The sequence below is a fragment of the Ctenopharyngodon idella genome, chromosome 19 (genome assembly GCF_019924925.1).
Source record: "Ctenopharyngodon idella isolate HZGC_01 chromosome 19, HZGC01, whole genome shotgun sequence".
Taxonomy (NCBI): domain Eukaryota; kingdom Metazoa; phylum Chordata; class Actinopteri; order Cypriniformes; family Xenocyprididae; genus Ctenopharyngodon; species Ctenopharyngodon idella.
Genome location: NC_067238.1, coordinates 11227697 through 11250643, shown reverse-complemented (window position 1 = coordinate 11250643; position 22947 = coordinate 11227697). Strand labels below are relative to the sequence as shown.

At 35.5% G+C, this 22947-nt stretch overlaps 2 protein-coding genes across 5 annotated transcripts; both read right to left on the bottom strand.

Annotated features, from left to right (window-relative positions):
• Nucleotides 1–218: 218 nt before the first annotated feature.
• u2af2b (U2 small nuclear RNA auxiliary factor 2b) lies at nt 219–15935 on the bottom strand. Of its 4 annotated transcripts, XM_051872237.1 has the most exons (14): nt 15418–15934; nt 14471–14491; nt 10574–10706; nt 10144–10179; nt 9712–9815; nt 7568–7719; nt 6579–6695; nt 6349–6487; nt 5976–6055; nt 5577–5597; nt 2449–2571; nt 2268–2354; nt 1316–1567; nt 219–1126 (listed from the first exon to the last, which is right to left on the bottom strand). In XM_051872237.1, exons 1-14 carry the CDS (start codon nt 15464–15466, stop codon nt 992–994), a joined length of 1449 nt encoding a protein of 482 aa, XP_051728197.1. In that variant the 5' UTR covers nt 15467–15934; the 3' UTR covers nt 219–991. The 4 variants fall into 4 exon arrangements, with proteins under 4 accessions (XP_051728197.1, XP_051728199.1, XP_051728198.1 ...); XM_051872239.1 differs by lacking the exon at nt 10144–10179 and having other exon boundaries at nt 15418–15935; XM_051872238.1 differs by lacking the exon at nt 5577–5597 and having other exon boundaries at nt 15418–15932.
• Nucleotides 15936–16038: 103 nt separating this feature from the next.
• ccdc106b (coiled-coil domain containing 106b) lies at nt 16039–21966 on the bottom strand. The gene is made up of 6 exons (XM_051872242.1): nt 21638–21966; nt 20499–20597; nt 20196–20402; nt 19954–20106; nt 17709–17915; nt 16039–17628 (listed from the first exon to the last, which is right to left on the bottom strand). The coding sequence occupies exons 1-6, from the start codon at nt 21672–21674 to the stop codon at nt 17312–17314; spliced, it is 1020 nt and encodes a 339-aa protein (XP_051728202.1). The 5' UTR covers nt 21675–21966; the 3' UTR covers nt 16039–17311.
• Between the last annotated feature and the right edge of the window lie 981 nt (nt 21967–22947).

Sequence of the window (22947 nt, the reverse complement as noted above, 5' to 3'; positions counted from 1 at the left end):
AAGAAGCAATAAGCAACAAAAATATTCAAAATAAGTCTAGATGTGCAGAGGGAATAAAGATGTATATTCAGCCATGAATATGAAGAAAATACCAGTTCTGTTTAGACAGTAGCCATCTGATCAGCCACAAAGTACAAAAATGCTACATATTGCTTCTTAACAAAGAAGCATGCGGCGCCTCAAACCAATGACAACCAGACGGACAGATTGACAACTGATCATACTTCCAAGAGTTTTATTATCAAAAGTGGCCTATTATACTGAGAAAAAAAAAGACATCACACATACAGAAACAGAAAAGGTGCCACATTGGACAAATGTCATCACCATCTAATCGGTTGGTGATATGTATGGAAGAGACCAAGTAGGTGTAAGAACAAAACAGACAAAACCAAGATCTAATACCTGGAGATATGAACTGCAAAAAGCTACAAAATGGGAGGGAGATGTGGTGAGCTGGCCAACAGAGAAGACAAATGACTTCTGAGAAGGATCTGTCAGGTGGATACAACTCAAATGAAGAATAAAAAGAGATAAAAACAAGGTAAGGGACCGAAAGATGACGTCTTAATTTGAATTACCCGCCAATTATGAACAAATCTCCGCATTTGGTTGGGTATCGATAGTTCTTTCATCTTCTCTGATGGTCAACAATCACGATTTTATATGTTTCAGTGTACAATTAAAAAATAGTAACAATTTTATTAACAGAATAAGTATAATCAGTATAACAGAATATCTCCTGCTAATATTCTTAAAATACAAATGAAAGCAAAAACCCTCCCATAATTGCTCACAAATCATCTTTTAATTTAAGCCTCAAAACAAAACAAAAAAAAACAACATTCACTTTTGGCTTTTTTAAGCATTAAAAAAAAAAAAAAAAAAAAGATGTTCCCCCTTTGTCATCTCTGCCTCAATTTCTCTCTCTTTTTACGAGTTATTAATCGCAAAGCTGCTACTCCATCCCATTTATCTTGCTCTCTTCCCTCTACCAGAAGTCTCGGCGGTGGTAGGCATCTGGATCGCAGTACTTGGTCACCACCACCCTGTTGGCGAACTTTCTCCCCGTTAAGCCCTGCATGGCTTTCTGGGAGTCGTAAACCGATGTGAACTCCACAAAGATCTGGAAAAGTGAAACAGATTGTGAGATGGTTTGTGTATGTTTGTGTATCACTACCAGATGTTCATTGCTGGAGGGTTCAGAGTCAAAGTGCTTTAATCAGCACCTATACGCAAGGACTGAAAAACAGCAGAGTCTGACCCAAGCCCATGGCCCACTATCCATTACTTGAGCTGGTTTGGTAAGGCTTACCTTGCCGGTTCCAGGGATATCAAGGCCATCGACAGGCCGGGGAATCTCTATGCTCTTGACCTGGCCGTATTTGGAGCACTCTTCCTTGACGTCCTCCACAATCTCCTCGTACTCCTCGTCGTCCAGGAGCTCCTCTGGAGCCACCATGTTCATCAGGCACAGGACCTCGGTAGGGATACCGCCCATCTGCATCATGGAGTTTGTCATCAGCCCTGGTACTTGCAACGTGACCGGAGTCTCGTTTATACTCGTCTAGAGAGGGTTAGGGAAAGGAAAAAAAAATAACATGTTTTTGGAACAACATGCATATATCAAGATCAAATGCACTACCATTCGAATGTTTGGGGTCAGTAAGATTTTATTCATTTGTTTTTATTATTATTTTATTTTTTGAAGAAAATTAATACTTCTATTCAGAAAGGTTGCATTAATCAAAAGTGACAGTAAATACATTAACGTTTTAACGTTAAACAATTTCTACTTCACATAAATGCTGTTCTTTTGAACCTTCTATTTTATCAAAAAAATCCTGAAAAAAATCTATCACAGTTTTCATAAAAATATTAAGCAACACTACTGTTTTCAACATTGATAATAAGAAACGTTTCTTGAGCAGCAAATCAGCATATTAGAATGATTTCTGAAGGATCATGTGACACTGAAGACTGGAGTAACGATGCTGAAAATTCAGCTTTGCCATCACAGAAATAAGTTACATTTTGAAATGTGTTAAAATAGAAATTTTTACATTTGTAAGAATATTTCATAATATTATTGTTTTTACTGTATTTTTGCTCAAATAAATGCAGCCTTGGTGAGCATAAAAGACTTTCAAAAACAATATAAAAAATTTGACTGAACCACACAGGAATTTTACCAGGTTTTGTTTGTATAAATTGTCTTCAAATTAGTAAAATAAAATATTTTATTTTAAGTTAAACATGATTCTTACCATTGTGGCATTCTTGGCCCCTACACTTGCCCTCTGAACCAGCAGCTTCTTATCTGCTAACTGCATACCATTCAATCCTGCAATAGCCTAGAAGAAATATTAACAGATTAACTTTGTTAATATATGGGCTAAATATGTTGAAATCCATGGATTCAGTGAAACACTAACAATGCCAGCTCACCTGATCATTGATGTTAACATCCACATATTCACAGAAAGCATAGCCCTTAGAGAGGCCGGTAGCGCTGTCCTTAACCAAATTGAAGGCTTTGAGAGGTCCAAAAGAGGTTAACAACTCTTTAACCTGAATACATGAAGAAAGAAAATTACATTTTACATTACACTAGGGCTGGGCGATATATACAAAAAAATGAATACGATAAATAAGATTTTTCATATCAGTCGATATCGATAATTATGACAACAAATGTCAAATCTATCTTTCTTTTAAGTTTAAAGGGTCATGAAACCCTAAACCAACGGAGATTTTCATTATTAACATTCATTAGTTTTGATTGTAGGAGAAGGATAAGGGCCAAAAAAAGATTAAAATGAGCTAAATTAAAATGAGCTAGATGCTCATTTTAATCTTTTTTTGGCCCTAATTTTAACTTCCGGGTTTAAATTAGTCTTTGTGTCAACATCACATGATGTGACGTTTTCTTGTACTATAGTAAATCGATGACTCATCATTGTCTCATAATTTTTCATAAGACTGCGTGTCCTTATCCTATGAGAAGACGCCTTGCTTAATTATTCACGACAGCACGCATTGATTTCCTAATGACTGGCGCTTCAAACAGTGAGATCGCATACATGAAAGATGCATAAATGGATCAAAAATGAGTGTTTGTTTTTGCTTTGTAAGAGTTTCTGCGTCGCATAAGTTCTCTTCAATAGATCCTGAATCTTTGACACAAACGCGATTCATCCACGCTGTGAGTGTAACCAGTCTTTACGGCCCTTTAAACGATTAAACAGCTTATAAAAACGCTGCAAAATGAGCCTCAAAAGTTAAAGATGCAACAGCGTGTTCATATGTATTTTTGATGCAGAGAACAAATGCTGTGAATATCTTATTTGTGAATTAAATTACAGTTGTCACGGGATATGTGTGTATTTGTGTAATTTGGTGAGCTTACAAAACCATTGTGTATATTGTGTTGCGTGTAATGGTAATTTGCAGCATGCATTTGTGGGAAGCTTTGATGCTTTTCATGAGAGCGAAATAAAATTGTCTGAATCAGAAGTGTCGTTGCTGTGTCGTCCGTCTCCCCTTTCCCCCCTCCACTCCACAGCTAACCACGGCCACTTTTGTAGCATTTTTCAAAACTGGTGAGAACTGACTGGTGCTGAAACAGGGGGTTTCATGACCCTTTAAAGGCAGATGTTTGCTCATAAGATAAAGTTGTAGAAACCAGACCATTTATTGTGGTCTTAAACTACTCCTTATTGTCATAACATAAACACTTCATGTTTTTGAATTATTTACACTTTTCCAGTCGTTTTTCCATAAAATAAATATCTTAATAGAAAAACAAATTTCTTAGTTTCCTCATGTTCTAACTGGTGACATTGTTTCAAGTCATGAAACTGGTTTGTGTTGCCGGATTTTGATGGCATGTATCTTTAGCACAGTTTGCAGTGCAGGCTGCAATATTTATAATATTACATGTTTTGTCTCTTAGAAATGCACATTTGAGAGGAGCTTGAGTTGACAGTAATAGTAGCTTAGTAGTTAGGATGCAGATGTAAATTTATGTTCATTAAAAAAAAAAAAAAAAAAAAACAACCTAATTTTATATGGTATAAGTTAAATATTTTGACTTTGTGTTTTATTCAAATTAACCATTGGTCTTCTATAGTAGCATACATTTATATCATGATAACCACAGTTAAAACCATGCATATACACCACCTTAATACCATGGTAAAATGTAACTATATGGTTTCTATGGTATTTGTATGAAAAACAGTAGCCTAAATACATTTATTATGAATGCACAACAAATGCTGTAGCTTAAAGTGTTAGTTCACCCAAAAATGAAAATTCTGTCATTAATTACTAACCCTCATGCCATTCCAAACCCGTAAGACCTTTGTTCATCTTTGGAACACAAATAAAGATCTTTATGATTAAATTTGAGAGCTTAGACAGCTATATAACTACCACTTTGATGCTTCAAAAAGTTCATAAAGAGATCATAAAACTAATCCATATGAATTGAGCAGATTAGTCTAAATTTTCTGAAGAGACACGATCGCTTCATATGATGAACATATTGAATTTAGGCTTATATTCACAAATAAACATTCATCAACTCACATCAGTTGTGGAAAACGGAAGCTCAAGCACGTGAGAACCAATGAAGGTTCTATTCTCGTGTGTTATGTAGCACGTTTGAGCTTCGGCAAGAGGTTTGTTCTCGCAACAGCTTGACGTGCGAGGCTGAGCTTCTGTTTATGTTCACAAGTGAATAAAAGCCTAAATTTGTTCATCATATAAAGCAATCGAGTCTCTTCAGAAAATTTGAATTAAACCGCTTAATTCATATGGATTAGTTTTATGATCTCTTTATGAACTTTTGAAGTGTCAAAGTGGTAGTCACGTAGCTGTCTATGGAGGGACAAAAAGCTCTCAGATTTCAATGACAGAATTTTCATCTTTGGGTGAACTAACCCTTTAATTTAAATACTGTAAATATATTTCATTACTCCTTTAATACATTTAATGTCTACAATATCCTACAATAATAATATAATGAAATTCGACATGAATATCCCACATTTCTGCCACAATACCATGGTGCAGTTAGTGTTACTACAGTAAATCCATGGTAAATGGCGATTTGTAGATTGAAAAGCCTTAATTTTGACTGTATTTTGCACACAGTGTTTCTCCTGTCTGTCAGCGCTGTTTCATCTGGCTTTCAAGCGCTTTTCACTGGATCTCACAGCGCAGTTTAGTGGTCGTGTGACCGAGACCGATGGGCAAGTAAACGCATCTGCTAAAGTAAGCTTGCGCTGCCGGTTGAACTTTGAGCCGAGCGGATAAATGGTCCATGTGGCGCAGTTCAAATGAGTAGCGCTGATTCGTTCAGCTTTTGACGCATAAACATATTGAATATTTATCATTTTATTGCCCAGCCCTACATTACTATTAACAAAAGCAGGAAAAAAGTAAAAAAAAAAAACTTTAACTTTTAAATTTACTTATGTTATTAAAGGTTTTTTTTTTTAGCTTTTTCCTGACCATTTACAAATTTTTTTGCTGTGAGTTTGCTCTTGTGTCAAATATGCATATATTACCTGGTTTTCAAACAATCTGTCCTGAAATGTACCACACAAATAGAAATGATCAGGGACCTTTTTAAAAATAATTCAACTTCAGCTGCTCATTTCTCATGTTGGGAAGGAAATGCAAAGAATAAAGAGCCACACACAGCCAAGACAAGCACAAAGCTGTGCAAACCTTATGACATAATACTGGAATAATACCTACTAGCTCATTATTTCACTATGACTTTTATTATTTTGTGCAGTTTAGTTTCACTAAATGCTGTTCTTTTTTGGTACTTCCAGTAAATGGGAGCAAAATGTTTTCATGGCTCTTCTATCTAAAAATATTTGATAAAATATGCTAAAACACTCCTCTGCTAAAATATATGCGTTATATAGACTTTCTACCAGAAACCATTTGTAACCAACCTGGTCGTCGTTGAGATAGTTTGGCAAACCTCCAATGAAAAGCTTGTGAATAGAGTCTGGTACAACAGTGGACACCACACCTGTGGAGCAGATGGAAAACATACATTAACAGACAATTGGCTGGCAGAAGAAAAGGAAGAGAATAATAGACCGTTAGACTATAATGATAGGGTTGAAATGTAAAAGCGTAGTAACAGACTCATTTTCTTAGGGTCAAGTTTAAACAAAATACATTCACCTGAGAACTGAGAATGTATATAATATAAACATATGCTGAAATCAACCATTTGTAATCAAAAGAACAAAAGGAACAAGTCATGTTTATTGTAGTTTGAGATCTCAGAATAAAGAGGGAATTGTAAAGTGGTCATACCAGGCACATATACGCTGGGGTTCTCGCTCATGCCAGGTAATGGCTGATAGTCGTGCGGCCGGCGAATCTTTAAACTCTGCCCCTGGAAGATGATGCCATCAAATGCCATGGCCTGCGTGGTCTCATCCACTGATCGGAACTGAAGAATTAAAGGGAGGAAAATTGTAAATTGTAACACCAGCTTGCATATTCATAGGCAATGTAAGTCAGTGTGTACAGGTGTTACCCACCTCAAGGAAAGCAAAGTTCTTATCCTGGTTAATCTGGACGGCGAGGACAGGGTTTCCAGGGGCCTGAGTCAGACCGCCAAGTCTCATCTGGGCATTGAAGAAGTCCATCATGGATTCCTGAGGAGGAAGGAGGGTGTTATATAATGCAAAGACATTCATACATTTTTTGATGCACAGATCATAAAAGAGAGATAATTATTTTTAATGTTATGAACAATAACCTATAAAATGGTCGATATTAAAGTGTATACTTTTTATGGTTTTTCTGAATAAATAAAAATTAACACTAAAAACTCCTTTTAAATGCCACGAGTGAATTTAGGCAGCACATTATAATGTACAGTGTGAAAAAAAATAAATTCATTCTGAGATTTGCTAAATATTACATTTAAAAGTGTTATTCATTCATTAGTGTTTTTAAAGATTAACTTTAAAGATGCAGTAAAGCGATTTCTGAGAAACACTGTTGAAAGTAGATCGGACCGAGCACCACTACACACCTGTAGCCAATCAGCAGTAGGTTTTGCTATGTTTCACATAACCAAGATATGCTGTTGTCGTAATGTTAGCTATAGTAACAGGACAGTTGAGTGTTGTTGTTTGTCTGGAGCTGATTGAACTCTTGCTTATATATACTCTTTTTTTTGTTCTTCCTTGTCATTCATTGGTCATCTTCCCCTGTTTTTTTTTTTTTTGTTTGATTTTTTTTTAGCATTATTTAACTATGATAAGCTATGATCCACTCTTTCATTGCGTATTCATGCATTTTGGGGGCAGACCAAAGAAGGGAGGGGTGTGTTTGTTTGGGTTGATTTCAAATATTAACAGCGTTTCTCAGAAATGTGAATATAGGGGAAATGAGCGTGTACAATTATATATCCAATATGTTTCTGTATAACACATCTGATTGTGCCAGTGTTCTCTGTGTGGATTTGTTCTCCAAAGCCCTGCAGTGTAATTCTAGTGTGTGAATAGTGTTCATTCAACACCTCTGTGATGCCAAATGGGATGTTGCCAACGTAAAGTCTGCGAGCCTGGCGAGTCATCTGACTGCCCACTACGGGTACCGGGGTCGGCGTTACTGCCAGGCCGTCTGGCGTCATGGTGGGCAGCAAAGCGGTAGCAGGGATCTGACCAGCAGCTGAGGAAGAGACAAAAAATAAAATTAAAATAAAGCCAGACAATGAAAGAGAGGGAGAGAATAAAAAAATACTTGAAAAGGGTGGGCGATATGAGCCAAATAAATAAAATATTTAGTTGATAATATACAGTAGTGGCCAAAAGTGATGTCCGGCCTAGAAAAATTGACATCTTCACCCATTATTTATTAAAAATTTGTTAAAGATTTTGTAATCATATTAAGCAGTTGTACTTGGAGTCAATTTTATTTGTGATAACGCAATGAAACATGCCAAACTGTGCGGACATAATTTTTTGCCAGGCTGTCATACAAAGGAATTATGCACACACGCAAAAACAAAAGAACTTTTTTTGTGTTGTCAAAAATATCGATATTTCGATATGTATCGATACTGAAATATCTGAAACGATTCCAATACTCCTTTCTGCAGTATTGATACACCGATACTGCACTGTCTTGCTCTCGCCCCCGGACAGCGAGCTGACAATCACCCACCTCCTCTCATTCAGTCGTCTCATTCACTCCAGTTAAATAGTGTTGGTGTGACCAGGTCTGAATTTCGGAGCAGGATTGCGCATAACTCTACTCATTCCCGCAGATTTCGCACTCACAGGTGCACAGCCGCCTCTGACATACAAGTGCCAAAATTAAATCTTTTTCGCAGCTTATTAATTGTGAAATACACTCAAATAATGTGACAATGCCCATCATGGTGATTACTAACATAAACACAGTCGTAAACAGTTCAGGAATAATGTGCAACAGTAACAGTATTTTGAATCCATGCATGCGTCAGGTCTTAAAGAGACAGCAGCTTAATAAATGTGCCGCTCTCTATGTTGTTCATGTTAATCAAACAACAAAAGACAAAGAGAAAATCACTTACTACTCTTGTCTTGACTGATTAAATTGTGTAACGTTAATTGATTAATCTGTATTTAATTTTTACAATGAAGATTATCCAATGTTATTTTTAAATTTAATTACTGATCCTTTACTCAGTTTCTTACCTGAATATTACTGTTAGATCTACCTGAAAAAAAATGTCATTTGTATCTTTAATCTATTGTATTTGTGTTATTGTTAGTAATTTGTTTATTTGATCTTATTTTATTACTGTTTACTTGTATTTTTTATGTTCAATTTACCATTTGAAATCAAGCTTCCTTGTGTCGTGTATAAGCTATTCAAACAAAATTACCCCATTGTAAAAAAAAATTCATTGATTTATCAAATATTTGTCAGATAATTGTAATGGTAATTGATCAACATTTATATATGAAAAAAGCTTAAAAGCTTTATCATATAAAGTGATCTCTTCAGAAGAAATCTTTGATTGGCTTGACCTTGGATGGATGGACAAAAAAAGAAGTTATATTAAAAATATCTATACAACAGTATATACACTGTTTTTTCCCCGTGGTATCGAAAATGGTATTGAATATCGTCACTTTTCAAGGTATCATATTGAAGCTAGAAATTCCAGTATCATAACAACATTACAAAAAAAAATTAATAACTGCTTATGTTATCATCAATATATGCTTTTTCCTGATGCTTTTCTAATGCTTTTTCCTGAGCTTTTTGTTTTTCTATGCATACAAATAAAACATGTAGCTGTAGTTTGCCTTTTTTGCCAAATAATTGTCAGATAAATCCCTTAAGTTTAGTGTGTGTGTGTGTTTTTTTTTTTTTATAAATATTTAAAAAAAGACTAAATATTTTCCTCATATTTCAATAGTTTAATCAAACTTGTAGGGTCATAAAAAACATATCTCCTCTGGACATCACTTTTGGCCACTACTGTATAGCATAATGTAGAAATTTAATAGAAAGTAATTAAAAAACCCTACTGGCAAATACTGACCAGTCGATTTGGCTACCAAATTTTCTACACATTTCTGTGCACCGTTTCAACTGGTATATCGCCCACCCCAAATTAGTTAGTAAAATGAGTAGACACAGGATAGTCTTTTATGTCATGTCGCTCACCTTGCATTGCCTTGTACTGCATGGGTGTAATATGCTCAAAGCCAGGAGGCGGTACATCCCAGTACTTCTTAATTTTCTTCTTTTTCTCCCGTTGAGGTGAACGGCTGATTTACAGAAAGGCAGAGAGAAAAAGAAAAGATGTCAATTCATTTCTATCTAACTAGTATATTACATATTCAACAATATGATGATTATTCTTTTTTTTTTTATCTAGTACAGTAATAGTACAAATAAAATCAGAATAATAATCTGTAACTGTTACAGTTAGCACTAATTAAAAATATTTTACCAACATAACGCCACACATAGACAAGGCTCTTAATGCAGAAACAATGAGTAGTAATTCATCTCACAAACTCCTTCAAAGAGTCAAGATGGATTTGTAAGATGTAAACAAATGGTAAAACTGGGTCAGCCCATCTGCAGTATTACCTGACATTTTCTTGGGGTTGGTTCTGAATTTGATCACTGAAATGACATTTAAGAACAGGGTTTGACATGTAGCTACTTTACAGTAGCTTAAGTCACAGTACACAAACAACTGAATGAGATTTACCAGCAGGACTATTGATTTTACTGTGCATCCTGCTTTATTCTTGATTACAGTGCACTTAAAACGGACTAGTTTTAAATTCAGTTTAAACTATGTAAATTAACAAGAAAAAGCATAATTAAATGGCATGAACTGACTCATATTGTAATAGCAACATCTATTACAACAGGGCTCAACAATAAGAATACCTTGCAGAAAATCAGATGTTTAAATACACTTGTATATCAACTGGCCCAAAGCTCTAACTCTGCGCCATCTTTATTGTTGAGCCTTGAACAATGAGTCATGTTACAACATTCCCTCTCGCACCTGCGTCTGTGGCGGCGGTCCTTGCTGTCACTGCGGCGTTCCCTGCTTCTCCTCTCTCTGCTCCTCCTCTTCCTCTCTCGACTACGGCTGCGTGAAGGGCTGCGTCGTCGGTGCCGGTTCTCTTTGTCCCGCTCTGAGACAGAATGAAGAAATGAAAAATATAAACATCCAAAAAAATTAGACACAGCTACAGGCTCCTGAAGCAAACCAGTAGGGATGCTCCGATCAGGATTTTTGCAGCTGATACAGACTACCGATTTCTTGACATCATGATCGGCCGATACCGATCCCGATCATTCAAGCTTATAGTGATAAGTAAGCACTCTGTCACCGCGATAACCTTTTTTTTCCCAGATAAAGTAGTACCACAGATGTGTCCTTGGTTATATTATTTAAAGTAATGTTGTTTTAATTGAGAATCAAATAAATAAATCAACAAATATTCTTTTTACAATAAATATTTAACAGGCCTTTAAAAACAGGGGCAACCACTATCGATATAAAATCATTTGGGCTTTTTCACAATCCTGTCAACTGCAGCTATGCCAAATTTTGTGTTGATATCTCAAAGCAATCGAAAGTTATGGCCATTATAACTTTTTATCAAAAGTCCAAAAACTAGAGGTCGACCTATTAATCAGATTTGCCAATTAATCGGCACCGATAGCTGATTGGTGGAACAATCGGTTATCAGCAAAAATCCATGCTAATAGTTGTTCCGGTTTGCGTCCATTGCTGGAGTGGCTGAGAAGGGTCCGCTGTTAATTTACAGTACGAGAGCGGCCTCTAGAGGCGGAATCACTGATGCTTTGCGCTGTTTATTTTGACACGAGGCTATGACACGAAACAGTGTGTAAACAGAACACTACAGTACATGTTTTGCCATATTATAAAGTAATTAATATTCTGACTAGATGCTGCATTAGCAGAGAAAGAACAGCAGTAGCCTATGTTTGCCATTAAGGCTAAGAGTACGCTAGAGTACACAACAATGTGACAAAAATACAGATAAATCTGACCCAAATGTTTAATGTCACAATTGTTACCATCTTTTAGGCATTAGTTTATATTTAGCCTGTCACTTATGCATTGATTAGCCGGCGAAGTTGCATATTTATAGCTAGTGATGTGAGAAAGCAAATTGTTCATGCAGCCGATAAAATGATCACGTAGAAACATATAAACAAATCAGAAACGCATCCGTGAGTTCTTTTTTCATCAACACTGTAATACATATTTAATTATTTTGATTAGAGAATCATCAAGATTCTAAAATAGAAGCAAATAAAGTGAGACTATACATGTAATATACATTTATGTAATATCAGTGCTCTGGCCTTTGCGTAGATATTTAAAGATGGCCATCTTTAAGCATGAAGCCGGTTTCACACTGCAAGCGTAAGCAGCGCATGAGCAGCGCATTTTTTTTCGGCTTGCATGTTAATCAATGAGTGCATTCACACAGGCAGCAGTGAGTCTATTTTTGCTGCGCTGCTGACGCTCAATTAAAGTGAAAGCACACTTTTGATGGACAAAATAAATGTAATTTCACACAAAAAGTGTTCAAAATGCACAGAATAAGCATGTCTAATGTGTTTTAACAAGAATTTGAGTATGACAAAAAAGAAAATTAAGAACCAAAAATATTTATAGAAGATTTACCCATTTAAACTTGTTTTTAATTATTCAGTTTGGGTTAAAGTATGGTGTATTATAAAAAACTAAAGTAAACTAGCCAGAAAATATGATATATAAACATTATTTTAGTTATTACACAGAGAGATATAGAGGCTGCAGCATACCCAAATCAAACCCGAGTTTGCGGTCTTGTAAACATGTGCACGCGGCAGATCATGTAAAACACAAAGCTTACCTCATTCATGTGCAGCAATGGATGACACGAGGCTTTTATTTATTTATTTACGTTTATATGCGAATGTCGTACACCTCCCCATGTTAACAAACTTTCAAGACTATCAAGTTTATAAATGACCAACTAATAAAAACTTATACTAATAAAAATGTAGCTGTCTTTGTAAAGAAATGCTCACTTTATATGTAGCTTCAAGCCGCTGCTGTGACGCTGTACAAACGCTTCCCGTGTGAATACTCGCGCGTCTCTGCAGCTGCAGTGACGATGTAGTTACGCTCATGCGCCGCTTAAGCTTGCAGTGTGAAACGGGCGTGACTGTTTGGATTTATATGAAATGGTAACACTTTACAATAAGATTCCATTTGTAAAGTAAGACCTTCATTAATCTTTGGAACGCAAATTAAGATATTTTTGTTGAAATCCGATGGCTCAGTGAGGCCTCCATAGCCAGCAATGACATTTCCTCTCTCAAGATCCATTAATGTACTAAAAACATATTTAAATCAGTTCATGTGAGTACAGTGGTTCAATATTAATATTGTAAAGCGACGAGAATATTTTTGGTGTGCCAAAAAAACAAAATAACGACTTATATAGTGATGGCCGATTTCAAAACACTGCTTCAGGAAGCTTCGGAGCGTTATGAATCTTTTGTGTCGAATCAGCGGTTCGGAGCGCCAAAGTCACGTGATTTCAGCAGTTTGGCGGTTTGACACGCGATCCGAATCATGATTCAACACAAAAGATTCATAATGCTCCGAAGCTTAATGAAATCAGCCATCACTATATAAGTCGTTATTTTGTTTTTTTGGCGCACCAAAAATATTCTCGTCGCTTTATAATATTAATATTGAACCACTGTACTTACATGAACTGATTTAAATATGTTTTTAGTACATTAATGGATCTTAAGAGAGGAAATGTCATTGCTGGCTATACAGGCCTCACTGAGCCATCGGATTTCAACAAAAATATCTTAATTTGTGTTCCGAAGATGCACGAAGGTCTTATGGGTGTGGAACGACATGAGGGTAAGTAATAAATTACATTTTAATTTTTGGGTGAACTAACCCTTAAATAAATGCTGTAGAAGTATTGTTCATTGTTAGTTTGTTAATTTCAAAGTTTACTAGTATATTTTTAGAGTGTTACATTTTGTTTTAGTTTGAATACATCTTTTATTTACTTCAATATTTATTATTAATTATATTATTAATATAATTAATATATTCATATCTATATATTTATTTCATTTAGCACATTTTCATGGTTCATTACAGCTTTTTTGTAGTAAGTTCAGCACTGTTTTACTTGGAATGTTATGTTTGTGTTTTTTTTTTATCCAGTATCCATATTAAAAACTATCGGTTGATTAATCGGTTACCGGCAAGTATGTCTAACCTAAGTTATTGGTAAAATCCACCATCGGTCGACCTCTACCAAAAACCTCTCCAAACAAGTGATCCGAGTGTTTCACTGAACATAAGAACTACATACATGGGTAAATTAGGACGGAAGTCCTATAGCTTTAGCCAAGCAGCATGTTGTGACTCAGTGAGGATTTTCTCAAGAATTAAGCATCATTTTTGTTGTGTGTGGGCCCGACTGAATCAACCTGCTCTAAATAAATAATGTGCGATCTGCTATCTTTTACTAATGTTTCACAAAGTTAAAAAAGCAAAAAAATGCATGTCAGCGGCGACTTTTCATATGAATACTTGTAATTTGGTCACAAATTGAAACAAATACGCTTTTTGTATTCTGCTAGTTGAGAACTGTTCATCAAATTTTGATCGGTTCGTAAGATCGGCCAAACTTTGTGACTACAAATCGAGTCATAGAGTAAGAAAAGAGGAAGGAACAAGAAGAGAAAGCCCATTCCAGCTACAGAATGAAAGATTTGGCACACTATTATGCAGATTTTCAGTTTTCACAGTGAGTATCTAGGGAAAAAAGGAAGATTAGAGGTAAAGGAAAGAGACAGATTGTGTGTGCTTTTCTGGACCTCATTATTGGATACCCACCATGACCGTTTAGACTGTCACCTGTGCGGAAGAGAGAGAGGGGTTAAAAAAAAAAAAAGGAAAACAGGAGGTTATTGCAACTCAATTAAACTTACAAACAGAATACAGAATGTGTCACTAATGGCAGGTGATCTGACAACAATGTGGAAATACAAATCCTGCAGTTACAAACTTATCATCAGTTACATACAAGACAATAAAGCTTTTAATTGCATGTCGATTCTGGGACAATCACCACAAAAAAAAAAAATTCAAGTGAGCTGTTTGTTTCAAATATAAAACTTTCTCAGCTGTTACTGTAGAGGTGTGTTTTTTTTAAAAAAATCAGTCATGAATGTGCTATTATTACAATATTAAGACTTAAAGTCAACATGAAATCGAAGTTGCGATAGTCTTATTGTGACATTTATTTATTAGCAAAAATAAATAAATAAATAAAAAATTGTAGGGCCGGACTTGATTGGATCATTGTGGTTTGCTATTGCTGTGATCTCATGTGAGTGACAGGTTGTCCCGCCCTCAAGCCAGTAAACACGTCATCAGGGAAGGGATGTCGTTTCAAGTGGGAGGGGATGTTATTTTGATTAAGAATTACAAGCGCACATGAATTTAAAAAAGTAATGCGCACGTAATGCTTTACTTTCATGTTGACTTTAAGTACATTGAACTTTTGCTGACACCTTTATATCCAAAGCGAGCTCAAATACAGAATAAAAAAAAAAAAAAACACGTATCCTGTCAATTAAATATCAATTACCAATTCTCAAATGTTTATACATATTTACAGCTTTCTAGATTTTTTCTTCTCTAAAGCATAAAACAACCAATATGCTTCAAGTGCTGAGTGAGTTTCATTTCCGTAAGCATCAGTATGTTTAGTTATTATGATATGATGTTACGCAAGTGATTACTGTTCACGAAAGTCAGTGGTGCATATTTATACTCACCTTGTTTGTTTTCAGATAGCTGTCTCTCGAATTCATCAAAATCAGACATCCTGGTGTTTTGATCTAACCCAGACTCTGAAACTTCGGTTAACGCGCTCTTTCGCTTATAGTCACACGCAATTTCAAGGGACGGACTACAAAAATACAGATGTTTTAAAATGTTACACCTGCATACAGAGTTTCGCAAAATGCACGCAAAATGTGAAGAGATAGAATACACGCTTTGCTTCAGAGGGTTGTTAGCTGCTAATGCTAACTCGAACCACCGCAGGATGAGAATGAAAGGCTCGCGTCGGCAATACAGATGATTAAACCCCTTAACTATGAAGATTTGCTTTTTAGATAATCTCCCTGATAATCAAATGCTGTAAGTTGTCATTATTAACAGTGTTGAAGTCTAGCCCGTCTCAGCCAAAGATGCTAACCGCTCATTCCGCGTTGGCGGATGCTGAACGTTTCTTCACAGCCACAAAAGTCACTCTGAACAAGAGCAGTGAAGGTGTGCGCCCCTACAGGCTTGGGGGGGGAAAGAGTTTTTCCCATCAGTCTTTCGCATTTTAGCTTTGATTATCTTAGATTAGACGTGTAATGTAATGTTAGAAATGACTATAAGATGCGATCTTCTAAACAATAAGATGTTTAATAACAGCAGGGTATAGTTTTGAAATGAATTCATAATACAAAAGAAAAAATAATAGATAATCACAACAACAACAATCCCATTTAAGACAATAAACCGATGTTGCAAAGTATAAACACTGTTTTAGCATTATATTTAATGTTATAAAGACACACCAAAGGAGGATTATGAACTAGTAAACAGAGACAACAAGAGCTATGAACAAAACATTTTCTCATAAATTATATTTTAATTCAATAAGCAATCTTTTATATTTATGGTTTGCTTTGTAATCTCCTGAGTAGGACTAGTACCCAAAAGTGTACAAACTTGCACAAATGAAAACAATGTCTGTTATCAAATACCTGGTTTTATATACATAATTAGCTTTCCCCATCTGTCAAATACAAAAAGAAAGAAAAAAAATGTTTTTTTGTGCTAAAAATTGTGCAGTCATTTTCATAAGGCATCAATACACTTCTACCCTAGTGATTTGAAAGGTTAGCAGATGTTGAACACAGCAGAACTACTATTCTTTGTTTTTTTGGGGTTTCTCATCATTAGGTTATGTATGAAAAAAAAAAAATGCACACAGATTAAAGAATAATGCGCTCATTTATCATTTGATGGCAAACATTTTAGTTAGGAAAAGTTTAGAAAGAAAGTCTGAAGATGATTTAGGAACTTTTTTTTTTTTTTAAGATGGTAGCAAGCTGATAACTTTATTCATTAATCTTTAGCCTGACTCATATTGTCCAATGTGATCACAAGGGTCAGGATACTAAAGAGAAGAGGTACCATATGTGATCCCCAACTTATAAACTCAAACAAGACAAAGTCCTTTACATTTAAGGAGTGAGATTTCCAAACTTTACAATGAGAAACTTAATCATATATACAAAATAAAGACATGCAACCCTTCAAATACAGTGGCTGACTATTTACCTCACAAAAGTTCTTCTCCCTCCATTTTTTTTTACCAAAACATTTTCTCTTAAACTTTCAAAACTGTATAGTATTTGTCCAAATGCTTGCTCAACATGCAATTCCTTTAATTGACACACTTTAACTGAATAATTACCATCATTAACCGGCACAGAGTTGGGTTTTTCACTCCAAATGTGTAGATGTAGAATTGAGATTGAAAAAAAAAAAAAAAAAAAAAAAAGTCCATAAGAGTCCATAAAAGTTCAGTGGACTCCATGGTGTCCAAACCACTACCTCAACACCGCTGGCTCCTCCTCCCCCCAAAAAGGAATACATTTTGTTGGAAATTCAGTGCCTGAACCTGTATGAAATGGGTAGCAAGAGGTTGTTCTTCTTCAAGGCCTGCACCTTAGCATGAGCGTCCTCATCAAGAGCTTTATAGCAGCGCCTCGCATAATCCAGAAGCTTCTCCTTGGAGGAATCAAACTCACCAACCTCAGACACTTTCTCAGGAGCGACCAAAAGCATTTCAGCAATAGGAGTGGTGGAGGCCACGGTGTTTCGGTCAACCCCATGGACCTGGAATGCTCTAGACATGCTCTTCAACTTCTGATAGGTCACAAGGATCTTATTGTAGCGAAGCAGAACACCTGCAGGGTCTTTAACTGCAAAAAGTTGTAATAATTATTGAACTTCTGTTTGGAAATATAGAGAGGTGCTTTGAAGAATATAGAGACTTTCTTACCTCTTTGTCTTTCCATGCTTCGCGCAATACGAAAAACGCGTCGTCTTTTCACTCTCGTCTGGCAATTCAGCCTGCCTGAATGGTTCTTTTGTGAGCTTTTACTATCTGAATAGCCACCATCATCATCTGTAACAACCTGCTCCTCTTCCACATAATCTTCCTCTGCTATATACTCTTCCTCCTCAATCACCTCTTCTCCTTCTTGGTCTAAAAGGTACACAGCAAAAAGTAAAAAAAAAAAAAAAAAAAAATCCAATTTAAATAAATTTTCATTACTTAAAATATACATTAACTGAAATAAAAATATATATATATATATAAAAAAAAAAAAGTAAACTTTTTAATTTCTACGGAGCCCCTAAAAGGAAAAAATATATTTAAATGCTTTTGCGTTCCCTCCAGAAATGCTGCATTCGCTCACAAAACTTTTGTGCTCTTTTCGAGCGAAAGCAAAGTTTCTAAGGTGAACGTAAACATTGCGAGAGAACACAAAAGCGTTGACAAATATTTTTTCCTCCCATCTCATATTTTTTTCCTTCACCATGTCCCTTTAGGGGCTCCACATTTCAGCATTCACATTTCTCATTTTCATTTAGTTGCAGTTGAAGTACTAAATTAACTAAAACTAAATAAATTAAAACATAAAACTTAATAAAGACTATATAGACAAAAAAAAATAAAAATGACAAAAAAACACAAAACAAAACTACTAAAACTTTACAGTTAAAATTAAAATATACAAAATGAAATCTAATCCAAAATATTAACAAAAACTAGAATAGTATAAAGGAACAGTAGCTATGTTTACATGGACACCTTTTGTTTCAATCGGAAAGAATTCATTCCTATTGATGAATTTGACCGTAGTTTTTACATGAATGCTAAATAAAGTGATCGGGTTGATGTGCGCATTTATATGTCACAAGCTTCAAATCTGAATAGATTTTTTGACATGTGCACACTGCACAAATATACAGAGTTTCCCGCCGTTTGCACATCTCATACCATAGCTTCTTTTCTTTGAAAAGCAAACTTAAAGGGATAATTCACCCAAAAATGAAAATTATCCCATGACTTACTCACCCTCAAGCCATCCTAAGTGTATATGACTATCTTCTTTCAGACGAACACAATCGGTTATATATTTATAAATATCATTGCTCTTCCAAGCTTTATAATGGTAGTGAAAGGGGGGCCAGATTTTGAAGTAATAAAGTAATTTTTAAGTAATTTTGAAAAAATCCATACGGCTCCCGGAATGTTAATAAAGGCCTTTTGAAGAGAAGCGATGCGTTTTTGTAAGAAAAATATCCATATTTAAAACTTTATAATTTTTTTATATATATTTGTTTGCCTCTCGCAGTTCAAACAAATAAGGTTATGCAACAAACTCAAGCTCCTCTTCTCTTATATCAAAATCCTCAACATTTCTCTTTATAAATTTTCGTTTTAGACTTCTAATTCATGGCCAGTGTTTTGTTTTGCTCTATCCTCTGCGTTTCCACGTTCGTCATTGCGTCATGCGTCAGGTCAGAGGATACTCTTCGGCGTTACGCATCAATTTGCGGCGGTCTGCCAGAAGCTAGTTATTATAGTTAATAAAGTTTTAAATATGAATATTTTTCTTACAAAACCCATAGCTTCGCTTCAGAAGGCCTTTTTTAACCCCCTGGAGCCATATGGATCACTTTATGATAGATGGATGCATTTTTTTTGGCAAGGATATTTTTAAATATATCTCCGATTGTGTTTGTCTGAAAGAAGATAGTCATATACACCTAGGATGGCTTGAGGGTGAGTAAATCATGGGCTAATTTTCATTTTTGTGTGAACTAACCCTTTAATATTTATCTGTTAATTAGGAGACGATGAACACAAAGCTTTTTTGCCGTGCTGCTTTATTTATCAAGCAGTAAAAACACCTCTTCCTTCGCCTAAAACAAGGCGTCTGTGAATGAAAGTCTGAAGCAAGGTCTAGTTGTCCTACAGTGTCCTCTTGATCGGATTAGTAAAGGTTTAAAGCACCCCTTACAATCCAAATGAAATTTTAATCGAATTTGGCCAATTCATTCCGACTGACATGGTTACATGTGACTTTACTATTCCGACTGTGCTACTAGTCTGATTACAAACAGATTTTTAGGGTCCATGTAAACGCAGCTAGTGATACTGCAACTGATTTTTAATTTTAAGTGATTTTAATAAAAGAGAAAAAAAAAAAAAAAAAAAGTAGAAGCTAATTAGCTGTTTTTTCTGCTGCGCTTTTGGTTGCGTGCAGGGATTTTTCCAGAGCGTGTCATCATGTGTGATGAAGGAGTGGGTGTTTTCCGGGTGGGGGGCTTTGGATTGTTGGGCTGCTTCTGACTGGTAGGTTGCTGCACGGCATCTGCTTCAGTTTCTTACATAAAAGAATAAAGATGACACTTTATAAAATGGGATTTTTTACATTACAATACGCTACTTTGCACAAGTACAATTTAAAACTACCTTTTCCCATTGTGCCATTGCTCTCTTGACTCTTGGTGGTGAAAATGAATCTGTCAAGTTGGCAGCGCAGGAAGTCCCTCTCCTCCTCCAGATCTTCAATGCGTTTTTGGAGCCAGGAGTTCTTTTCCAGAGAAATCTGCAGTTGTGCTCGGAGGCTGGTAATCAGAAGGTACGAACTGCAAGGAGGAATCTGACCTGAGGCTGACTCTGCAGAAGCATCGATTTGTAGAAGATAATAAAGAGTAGAGATCAATTGTAATAATCAAACATGTTACTGTGTCACAACATGGCTGAAGTAAATACCATTGAAGGTGTGGTCAGTTTGATTATAGAAACCAGATTCGTCCAGGTTGTTGTCCTCAAGAGGAATGGAGATTTCATACCCATCCTCGTTCTTCAAACCTTTAAACAGGAACAAGACAAATGTGACATTATTAATTAAATAGGTAGTAGCAGGTTTTTAGCTGTTCCAAATCGGGTTCCAATCTTAACCCTATAAAGCTTACAGTATCATATTTGATATGTGAATTTCTAAGACCTCTCAATTATTACCATGATCAAAACTTTGCTGAAAAAACCTGTTGGACACAATGTACTACATGCCTTCTGCACTCCGATTGATAATTCATACTTTTTTTAGCAACTAAAAGGCCTTTTCGTATAATTCTAAAAATGTCCACCTTTCAGATTGTGGTACACAAACACTTTTTACTGAGAAATCTTTACTGATTAAACGAAGGAAAAACTTTTATACTGTTAGTAAGTTAGATGAACATATGCTGGACTAAAGTAACTTTGAAGTTTTCCTTGATTATCCATACATCATTTGAGAAAAATCTTGTTAAAATGTAACTTTCAAATATGATTTTGAGAAATGTTTACATGTGCAATCTGCTATACTGTTATAAAGACCTTATTGACTTACATTACAAGCTATCACACTCTCATTTTACTTTTTGGTTATATAAATAACAGCAAATGCGTATTTTTGCTCAGTTTGTGTCTCTGAATAAAACCGGGGTGTTTTTTCCCCTCTTCAAGTGTGAGCTCCATATTCTCACTATATGACACTATATAAGTCATAAAAGCCTGGTGTATATCAAGTATAATACAAAACATAAAACGCATATGCAAACTTTTATATTTTAATATTTTGTAAAGATTAAACTGTTCCATTCCAAAATTAGATTTTTTTTTCTTACTATTATTTTATATGTCAGGCTTTAGAAGGTTAAACCAGCAATAAATCTTATTAGTTTGTCAAACAGGTTTGTGAAACATAGTGGCAGGTCAACCAGCTAATAACCAGCTCGTTCCATCTTAGACTAGCTAGAAACCAGCTCCACGTCCCAAAATCGTCTTAAACCATCTCAGACTGGATTTTCCAAAAGGAATATGATTTTATCCAGTTTAAAAGCTTTTTAAAACTAATAAAGTCTGACCTCTGTAGCTCCCCGTGCTTCCCTGTGCATCAGTCATGATTCCGATTACATGGATATGGCTGATACAGTCCCAAAACTACAACCAAACATAACTCTCTCAATAACACGGATCCAATTGCTCTCAAAACCCGATACTAAACTTTTCAAAAAAGCAAAAAATGCATGCCACAGCGCAGGGCGTGCGGCAATTAATAACAACCATGGACGAGTAAGTAGTTAATTAGGCATTAACGTTAACAAGTAGTTAATTAAACATTAGTTAATTTGCTTGTGTCGCTCTCTCGTCCTGTCAAACAGGGCAACGGATGACTGTTTCACACAATAAATGTTTCTACTAATAAGGAAGGTGCGCAAGTATATTTAAATTAGCTTTGGATATATTAATTCGCATTAATTAGTTCTACTAAATTATATGATACACTTGCTGCATATGAGGGTTAATAAACTTGTGTACTTACAAACGCAACTTTAAGGACCTCGTTTGCTAAGCGTCCGCCTGTTGATTGGCTCTTGTTTGTTGTTTTGAGTCTGTGTCGATAGCGTCATCATGAGGATTGACTGACTGCACGAGAGTCTGTGGAGTGAGATTATCCGGGTCACTTAGAAATCATAAATCATGTACGGCGCGCTGAAAGTCTGCAGTACAAGCACACGGCAGATCCGAGATTAAAAAAAGATAGCATATAGTACATGTAGAACGTTAACTTAATTATGTCCCCTATAATTTAAACTAACAATGTAGTATTTTAATTAATGTAGTGAATTAGGCGATCCAAACAGCAGTATTTTAATGCAAATAGAAAGAAAGAGTTTTCAGGACTCAGTAGGCTATTTTGAATCCGTGGTAATACAATTAAGATAAAATTAAGGAAGCTCGTTTCTGCCACATAATAAAACAATTTCAAAGATAATTGCTTAATTGATAATTATGACTTTTTTTCTCAGAAATGCGAGATATAAACTCGAATTGCGTGTTATAAATTCAGAATGCGTGATATAAAGTCGCAATTGAGAGTTATAACGTCAGAATTATTGTTAGTTATATAGTTCGTTGTGTAGTTATATTGTTAGTTGTATAGGCTAGGTGCTAGTTATAACGTCTAGCTAATTATTGTTAGTTACTGTAAATTCATAATACATAAAAAGGGGGTCTCCATCAAACAGTGCAGGAAGTCCTTGTTTCTTTTTGTTTGATTTCTGATGTGATGACAGCGTAATAACTGATTTAAGTTTGAAAGGGCCGATTCCGGTGGTGTCAAATATCAACATGCCTGGGAGGGTCCGGAAGCAGCTTCAAACAGGTAGACTGT